Raw genomic sequence first — 9,978 nt, 5'->3', positions numbered from 1 at the left:
CTTGTGCTTTTATTTTGAAAGGGATTTTTATGCAGAGTGCCATCTATCCACACAGTATTTGCCGTTAACGTATTATAATGCTAATGGTCACTTGCCAATTTAGAGCGTAGAAGAACACCTGCAAAGTTCGTTTTTTATATGCTAATTTAGCGCGGCGGAATGCAAGCGCGACACAGACTACGTGAGATGTGGATGTTCTCACAATGAGGGCAAAGGAAGGCCAGAATATGTTTTTTTCCAATGAGATTCTGGCACAAGAAAGCTCGCAAAGATAGACCTCTTGGGTACTTTCAAAAGACCAGTTCAAGACACAAGGACATCACAAAAATGTCTTACTTCTTTGTGCCTGAAGGAACAACAGGCACTCGAGGGGAAAGAAACATTCAGAAGAAAAGTTCATTTTCTATATCTTTTACAATTGCACTTTTTTTGTGTAAATTATTTTAAATTTGTGAATCAAAGCTGCCAATGAAAATGTTGATTTGGGAAAATCCTAAAAGGGTGATGGTGGGTCCCGCAGCCGAACCAGTTGAAAAGCTCTGCCACTAGATGGTCCATCACTCTTTAAAAGCCTGCAACCTTCAAATAGAGACACCTAAGTGCCACATTTAACAATAGTTATGGGGAAAAGTGAGTAGTTAGATAATCATGACCATTATCATTGTTTAGTAAAATCCTTCCCTCCATAATAAAATCCTTCCCTTCAGCTATTTGAAAACGGAGAGGAGGTGGAAAGAGCATGGACTACTCTTGGCAAGAGCTGAGGGGAGAATAATATCCATTTTTGAGAGTATTGAATCAAAGGTTAACCACACATTCCATGGTCTCATTTCTACCTCAATTTCTCCCTGCCTTTAATTTCACCGTCATTGTCTTCTTACCTTCATCCATCTATCAGCTCTCCTAATGCCTCAACAATTTTCAAATTTGATTTATTGTGCTGTTTTGGCTCAAATATGGTACTGAAAGCTTTACCAGTATGTCAAATACAAAATCGGATCCCTACTTTAACCTCTGCCCTTCTCAGCGGAAAAAAACTAACAACTTTTAAGCTAAATGGACTGAACAATCAACAATTGGCTGAACACCAATTACTGTAATAACCCAAACTGGCAGCCTAAGTGTGTGTCTGTGTGTGTGTGTGTGTAACACAGGGCAGCTATTGCCTGACACACGCCTCCACTCCCGTATGAAATATAACTACTAGATATGCACACCCACTCAGATGCATTACACAGAACCCCGTCACCATGTACATGCAGATAGCGCAAGTAATTATCCATGATAACGTACAGTATTTAATGAGCATGATCTCTTGTTTAATCACTGACCTTAATGACTGAGTGTCTTGTGCAGAATCTTCTCATGTTCCATATGGTGCAAATTTACATTTTGTAAAATAGCTTTGTGACTGGCGACGCGATACTTAACGCCTCCTTGTCCAATGCATGCTGGGGTGGGCATCTACCCATGCAACCCCAATCAGAATAATTCCATACTGTGGACAAATGAGGTTCCATGCGGTTCAATCTAAATGCAATTGCGTTGCGATTTCCCATGTTGTGACACTCACAACAGTCATTTCTTCTCCTCCAAGGCTAGAAATGTTGATTTAGTTAGTACAGCCTCTGTAACTTGCTGTACTCCTGTCTGGTTATTATCATGATGTGAATACTGTACAGATATCATTCTGTTGTTGGTATATGTGTAAACTGTTTTAGAGCTATTAAACAGCGGGTTCTCTGGAATTGTCTAGCAACTGTCTTGTCTGTTTTTTCCCCCTTGTATTGAATAAGCAGCAGCTGTTTTATTAAGCGTTTACAAGAAATACATTGTTTTATTAGGCTTTTAGGAACCATTTATTGGCATGTCTGGTCTTATGAATTCATGATGTTGAGTGTTTTTCTTCCTGGTGGGGGGCGAAGCTGTGACTGTGTCCACCGCTGCCAACGTAAGCATGCTGGAGCCTAATAGATCTCCTTTCTAGGTCTGCGTCAGGACGTTTCCATTCTCTGGAAGTCTGCTCGCATGCTCATGGATTAAACAAGGGATATTTTGGAAAACCAGAATGGGGGGGGGGTCTTTGTTGCCATCAGATATATCCTTTACAGTAACTCTTTTTTTTTGCTTATTCCCTGGATGCTCAAATTGAGTTGCAATGTTTGGAATTCCTGCTGCTGCTAAGGGGAACAACAGAGGAGAGCACCAGTCCATGGACACAGCCTAAAATAAATAATCTGTTGGCACTTTCACCAATCTAAAGTATTAAGATAACCGTAGAGACAAGCAATAGCAATCTTTGATTAAATCCATTTGGACTTTGTTATGTTAGGGATCAGAATCTCCCCTGAAAAGTGACCTTTTAAAATGTTTTAATTGGATTTGACCAACTGATCCATCTTTTAGAAAGACATTTTGCTGCTTGCTTCTCTTGCAGAGGTGTTGATGGGGTGAGTTTCAAAAGGGAACCACGCAGATATTTTCTTTATTAAAATCCAGCCATAGAAAGAACGGTAACAGGATAACAATTGGATTTCTCCATGTTCCTGGAGATTGAAGAAACTGACCAACCAGTGAAGTCTACCGTTCATACCCCATCACCTGCTGTCTGTGGCCAATCGGGGAGGCTCTGTGTAATTAGTGCCACTTTAATCAGGTGGCATCATTCTACGCTAATTTGGAGTTAATCGTTTCTCCATCCTTCCCTGACAAAACAATATTATTATATTATAATATTATTCAAATGTACACTCTCAAAAACATATAGTGTTCAAAATCTATATATTGTTCATAAAGTCGATGAAGAAGTAAGCCTCCTTCTTGGGTTACAGACACACGCACACACACACACAAACACTGCAGGACGGATTGACCTTTGAAGTGAAGTCCGTCCATCAGTTCTTTTTGACGAGGCTTTTAGGACTGATATCAGTCAGTGTTTAAACTGTCAACTATAGTTCATACGCAGCTTTTCTTAGCAATAATAAATGTTCTGCCATAAATGTTAGCTGCTCTACAGAGCTGTGGTTACCGTGTAGTCAACATACATTTCTGAAGGAAAATATAAAAGCACTAATGGAACCACATTTGCGAGATGTTTTTTTCCTCGCAACATTTTCAGATTTTCACTGTGTATGTTTGCTCTGCTTCCAGGTGCTCCGGTTTCTTTCCACTCGCAAAACATTCGGGTTCAATGAGCTGGAAAGTCTGAATTTATTTAAGTCTAATCTTGGTGTCAAAGTCCGCTTCATGCTACCAAAGGCTCCAGATCCCAGCCGGATTAAGAAAGAAAAAACAATACAAAATGGATGAATGGCAAATATTTGAGCCCAACAACATGAACCGTCTAGTACTTGTCATTCAAATTTCACATATTGTAATTTTACTGCTTCTATATTGGTTGACTCTGCACACACAACATCATCTGTCATGGAAAATAAATTAACTATTGCTTCCTCTTCATCTCTTGTCCAAATATTGATGTAAGGATAGAGACGGTGAGATATCAGAGTTACTGGTGCATTATTCCTTTATTGTTTTCACATTCTTTCATTTCAACACAATTATATTAGATAGAAAACAAATTACAAATTAATTTGTCATTTGGTCATTTTCATGAAAATTATAATTTTAAAAAGGAATCATAACTGACACCACAGACAGTAATCATGGATTGGCATAATGTGTCACTACTGCATATATGAGACTACACTGAATAATGATTTACAAACCTCTTGGTTTTATTGCGTGTGTTTGTTTTATACGTGACATGTGAAGGTCCTGTTTTATTTAATCATCAATATGTAACTGCATCACGTTGCCTTGAAATTCTCACTCAGGAGGTTGCTACTGCACTGAAGCAATCACCTTGATTTTGACCACTTCAGTCCGAGCTGAAGAAGCTTCGGGATTTTTCCGTGGCATCACATGGAATATGACCTTGTGGCACCAATGACAATCATTAGGAATAACATCAAAATTGCCCATCTCCCTGCTTACTTGTGAAAGGCATTTGGAAGCATTAGCATGTGTTTGGAGATACCAGTTAAAAGTTCCCCAGTAACTTGAATTCTAAATGGAAAATGTATTTCAAAAGGGCAACAAAGTCAGTTCTCGGGCCTTTGTTAGTTCTACTGCACTGCAGAAAAGAGCTGTTGGAGTGTTGGAGGGTTTATCACCGTGATATAGGTTTTAATCTCATTGGGCGTCTTCCTAGGGTGATAAGGGTCATTTACATATACAGTAATCCCTCGTTTATCGCGGGGGTTACGTTCCGAAAATGACCCGCGATAAGTGAAATCCGCGAAATAGAAAACTTTTTTTTTTTTTACAATTATCAACTATTACATGGTGGGCGGCACGGTGGCGTGGTGGTTAGCACTGTCGCCTCACAGCAAGAAGGCCCTGGGTTCGATTCCGCCCAGTGGCCTTTCTGTGTGGAGTCTGCATGTTCTCCCCGTGCCTGCGTGGGTTCTCTCCGGGTTCTCCGGCTTCCTCCCACAGTCCAAAGACATGCTCTGGGGATCAGGTTAATTGGGGACTTTAAATTGCCTGTAGATGTGTGAATGTGAGTGTGAATGGTTGTATGTCTCTGTGTGGCCCTGCGATTGGCTGGCGACCAATCCAGGGTGTACCCTGTCTATCGCCCGAAGTTGGCTGGGATGGACTCCAGCCCCCCCGCGACCCTGTGTGCAGGATAAGCGGTTTGACGATGGATGGAACTATTACATGTATACAAATACAGTGACTCACGTGTAGGCCGTTTCACTGCTCTTCAGACTGGGCCGCTGCATCCTGACTGCGCTCTGCAGTTTTCTCTTCTTCTGAAGCCCGCGGTGCAGGTGTGTTTGTTCGGGAGAAGAACATAGTGATAGGCAGCTGTTGTCGCTCTTTTTTCTTCTTTGCAAAAAGATCCTTGTACACCGACATGCCACCATCGATTGCATCGAAGCAAGTGGAAGTACAAGAAGCGGGAGTGAGTTTTTAGCGAATCAGAATGCAGAGCACAATGCACCAAAAAAAAAAAATGCATTATGAAAATCCGCGAAATAGCGAATCCGCGATAAGTGAACCGCGAAGTGGCGAGGGATCACTGTATCGCATTTCAATTTATCATCACATCATAGTCCTTGTGACCACACATGCTGGTAAATGGATTCTCTCATGTGGCATTAATCTGGCATGATGTCATCCATTGAAGCAGCGTACTTTTAGTGTATTCAAATTTTTGGAGCAGCAACATTATAGGGAAATTTCATGTGGGGTCCATTTAGAGGTACTTCTTTACCTGCTGTATACAATACGTATAGATAATTAGTCTCAGACAGTTGCTCTTTATATTCTTTATACTTCATACTCATGTTGCCTCAGTGGCCATTTTGCCTCCCATGGTTTCCTTTTTTTATCTGTTATTTGGTTGTAGATATACTATTTTTACACATTCATCTATTCGTTGTTTTTGGCTACTAACCACGTATCTTGTCATAATTTAATGTCCTACATTTTCATTTCTTCTGTATTTGGTTACAAGCGTCATATTCTGATAAGTGCACTCGTGTTCATCGTGTGGTGTCGATGGATCAATCGCAGGTCAGATTCAGTCAGTGCTCTTTTTCCTGAAATTATTCCCTGTTGAATTTCAAGTCTTTAATGTCTCATGAGTGACAGGTGATTCATTATAAGCAGCAGATTTACTGTTTAGCCAGATCTATATAATTTGAAGTACCTCATCTTGTGTCTCCTGATTGAAATGAAGCGCGAGTATAATCAGGAAGATTACACTCCTGCATGCTTTGGCCTACAGTTCACTCCTCACACACGCTCACTCATAATTTCCTTGCTGTCATTGTTCCCGGCTGTCAATCATGATATCAGCTGTTGAGATCAGCTGGTGTTTTTAACAGCACAAAGAAACAATAGCATCATTAGCCTATCATCTTGCTGCTGTTTATTTTTAAATACGATTGTCTCTCTACCTTCCGTACGCGACCCATTCCCCCCACCTAGTTTTTGCAGATTCACCACCACCTCCACCACCCGACCACCACCAGGCGTGTCTGGACTCCACCGGGGGAGATTTATCTTGCTGCTTCTCGGAACATCTTCTTAATGTGCATGCATGCCCTCATTCTGCAAAACACATCACGTATCATTTGTTCATAATGAACATGAATGAACGAGTATAATTTATTCTTCTGGCTGATTAGATATTTCATTGGTGAGCTAAATAACAGAGTCGGGCTGGGCAAGCAAACACAAAAACGATGGACAAAAAAAGCATGTCTGTGGTCCATTGCAGCATAATGATGCAGACTAAAGCTGCTGTAGAGGTCTGTACGTTTTTCACTTGAGAGAGGGAGGGAGGGGGGAGAGAACGAGGGAGATACAGGGAGGGAGAGAGGGAGCAGAGCCTCTCACACAGAGGTAGGACTGGAGGACAGTTGCTCTAGAAGGGACACAGAGGAGGGTAAACTCAAATCAATCAATGCACTTAAATACCCATCGCCTGATCGCACAGTGAGTCATTATAGCTTATATCATTAATCGTATAAGTTTATCGTTTTTATTCACTGTGTAGGCCTACACTTTTTAACTTTAAGACGTGGACGAGGATTTGGAAATAATCAAGGTGAGCAACCTGTTCTTGATAGTGGGGGACGTTGTGACCAGACTGAATGTGCATATTGTGTGTAAGCAGGTTTGCATTTCGGGAAACGGGGGGTGTTTCACTTCTGCTCGTCGAACCTTAGAAACCTGCTGTACTCAGCGTCTTAAAACTAGTCAACAGTCACATTTTGCATGGGGGGGGGGGGTCATTAACGCGCCCGCTGTCAATCTCCAGCGAGGTTCACAACTAACTGATGTGGTTTCTCTGTCGTCTAGATTTTTTTTGGAGATGCGCCACTTGTCTCCAGGGCGCACGTGAGGCTCCGCCGATAAACACACACGCCGAACTTTTAGATTCCCCGTTTTAAATCTCCGGCAGCAAGGAAGGAGGAATCCAAAAGAAGGAGCGAGAGAACAGACCAGCGGGGGACTGAAAACTGAAGGAAGAAAAAAAAGAAAAGAAAAGTGAAGCGACCTTAGTGGACCGAATAAGTGACCGCGTGGAGATGAACGCAGCGCCACGGGGTTCCGAAACAACTGGATGCGGCAATTCGACAATGCGCAACTGATAGGGGGACGTTTTGTTAAGGGAGCGTGAAGCCTTTCCATCGAAAGGGAACCAAACAGATACACGTTTTTAACGCGGAACAATGCGAGTATTCCGCGGAGGAGAGAATCCCTCCCGCGGGACTGTTGCTGGAGCGTCTCGCGCTAAATGGAGCGCGTGCGAACAGGTCGCATAATTAGTATACAGGTTCCGTTTCTTTTAACGTAAAAAAACTGAATGACATCGTAAATGTATTTGTGGACCAGCTTTCAGCTTCCCGGTGACTTGCCAGTGGTCTCTGGACCTCTCTTCTGTTCTCTGGTCAGACGCGTCTCTTCTGTGATGTAGTAGAGGGCAAATCCCACTTTGATTTAACAGTTTTTGTTCTTGTGCGTAACAAACTTTTTAGGCTTAATGACAAATGACTGATTCATTCTGTGAGAGGATTTCCAAAAATATTTATATTTAATAGATAATTGTTTTGAGAGTGCCGTCTCAATCATGGAGAACGTGTCCATCCCGGGCTTTGCACCACCAGTCTGCAACGACTCCGTGGACTTCTACTCCCTCACGTCAGTGAATGGCACTCACCCGAACTGCATTCCTCCTTCTGGGTTTTACTTCTACACTGACCTCTACATCATTTTACCGGTCATCTACTCTGTAATCTGTGCCGTCGGACTGACAGGCAACACGGCCGTCATCTATGTGATCCTCAAAGCCCCCAGGATGAAAACCGTTACCAATATGTTCATCCTGAACTTGGCCATTGCCGACGATTTGTTCACTCTGGTGCTGCCGATCAACATCGCCGAACACCTGCTGCAATACTGGCCTTTCGGTGAGGTTTTGTGCAAAGTCATCCTGAGCATAGACCACTACAACATCTTCTCCAGTATCTATTTCCTCACCGTTATGAGCATTGACCGCTACCTGGTCGTTTTGGCCACGGTGAGCTCCAAGCGCATGCCTTACCGCACTTACCGAGCAGCCAAAATCATCTCACTGTGTGTCTGGATACTCGTTATCCTCATCGTCTCGCCTTACACTGTATTCGCCGGGGTGTACGAGAGGCCAAATGATGGGAGGAAGAGCTGCGTGCTAAGCTTCCCGAGCCCGGAGGGTTCGTGGATCACAACGAGCCGGATCTACACGCTCATTTTGGGCTTTGCCATCCCCGTCTCAACCATCTGCATCTTATACACCATGATGCTCTACAAGCTGAGGAACATGCGGCTCAACAGCAACGCCAAGGCGCTGGACAAGGCAAAGAAGAAAGTCACCATCATGGTGTTCATCGTCTTGGCCGTCTGCCTGTTCTGCTGGACGCCGTTCCACCTCAGCACGATTGTGGCTCTGACGACGGACCTGAGGAACACGCCGTTCCTGATCGGGATCTCCTATTTCATAACCAGCCTGAGCTACGCCAACTCCTGCCTCAACCCGTTCCTCTACGCCTTCCTGGACGACAGCTTCAGGAAGGCCTTCAAGAAAATGTCAGAATGTAGGCCCGCCTGAGCAACGCATGGAACCAATGGCAGAGGTCTTCTGAGACTTAGGGAGAGGAGACGGGCTGTGTTGGAAAAATTCAATGGTTAAGCTTTAAGTTTGAATCTCAATTTTCAATGTACGTGATAACTATTTGACTTGCATGGTTTATTAAAGCATCACTCGTCAACTTTACACATTGTTTGCACATGCTAGCAATAGGTAGCCATTTATTCATGACGTAGTGAATAATAGCTGTAAATGGCACAAATCCCATCTATAAATCATTCATACTATAGTAAACCAAAGGGATGAGAGAGGCAAAATTGACATTTGAGTCAATCCTTGTCAAGACAGAAGGCTGTTCAGATTCATTCCATCCTGTAGGTGGAGATTTGAAGCTTCTAATAAAGGATGAGAGATGCTTTTGTTTCTCACAGCTGGAATACTTTAGGTTGTTATAGAATTTGTCATGGCTCCGAGAGCACAGTGTAACAAAAATAATATTTTAAGCTCACAAAAATGGACCACATTGCTGCTGTTGCATAAAAAAAAAAAAAAAACATTAAATATCAACAGCATTTGCCATCATTGTGTCTGAAGAACGGAAATCAGCTTGTTGTACAGTTTGCAGCCTGCAATTGAAATGTCAGTCCAAACAATTGTTTCCTTTCCTGCAGTCTTGGCCGAGCTGTGGAGATAGAACAGTTCCACGCAGCGTCACCGACGTCTCGCATGTCAATCAAAATGGACATGACAAATGGTTAGGGTTGGACTGTGACAAGATGTGTGCCTGATTGTGTGTTTATCGTGACACAGGCGGGATGGAAAATTGTCTCTTTTTAAAAATCAAAACATGTGGGATGACTTAATAGATGGCAACTCGTAATCTGCCTTTAACATTTTTGGTTAAGGCTCGAAAGTTTGATTTGCAAAGTGTGACCTAAACAATTAAAAGGTTGCACCTGGTTGCACCAGAAGGGCTACAGTATGTAACTGAAATCTGTGATTGTCGTGTTTTATGACCTTTTGTTGCCCCCTGTTGTCCACATTGCGATGTTACCTGAATGCGTAGTCAAGTCGAGCCTCATGCCGAGGCGAGTTAGTTTTCACACTGCTTGTGTTTGTGTCTGTATAAATGTTATGTACTCTTTACCATTTCACTTAAGGAACGTTTGAGTTCATTTTCAGTTGTATATTTTTTAAGAATATGCAATCCAACAAAATTCAAAAGCAAAGCACATCTGTCAACAGTCTCCATCCAGGGGTTCTTAGGTCACAATTCAGCAGTGTTTTTGCACCGTTGAATTCATGAAAACATTGAAACATGATGACAT

General features: G+C 42.6%; 1 protein-coding gene across 1 annotated transcript; it reads left to right on the top strand.

Annotated features, from left to right (window-relative positions):
• Positions 1–6,889: 6,889 nt before the first annotated feature.
• On the top strand, positions 6,890–9,717 carry npbwr2b (neuropeptides B/W receptor 2b). Its single transcript, XM_040194208.2, has one exon. It carries the CDS (start codon positions 7,655–7,657, stop codon positions 8,669–8,671), a length of 1,017 nt encoding a protein of 338 aa, XP_040050142.1. The 5' UTR covers positions 6,890–7,654; the 3' UTR covers positions 8,672–9,717.
• Positions 9,718–9,978: the final 261 nt, after the last annotated feature.

This window comes from Gasterosteus aculeatus, chromosome 2 (genome assembly GCF_964276395.1).
Source record: "Gasterosteus aculeatus chromosome 2, fGasAcu3.hap1.1, whole genome shotgun sequence".
Classification (NCBI taxonomy): domain Eukaryota; kingdom Metazoa; phylum Chordata; class Actinopteri; order Perciformes; family Gasterosteidae; genus Gasterosteus; species Gasterosteus aculeatus.
Note: the sequence above shows the minus strand (reverse complement) of the source record. Positions and strands in the feature narration are given on the sequence as shown.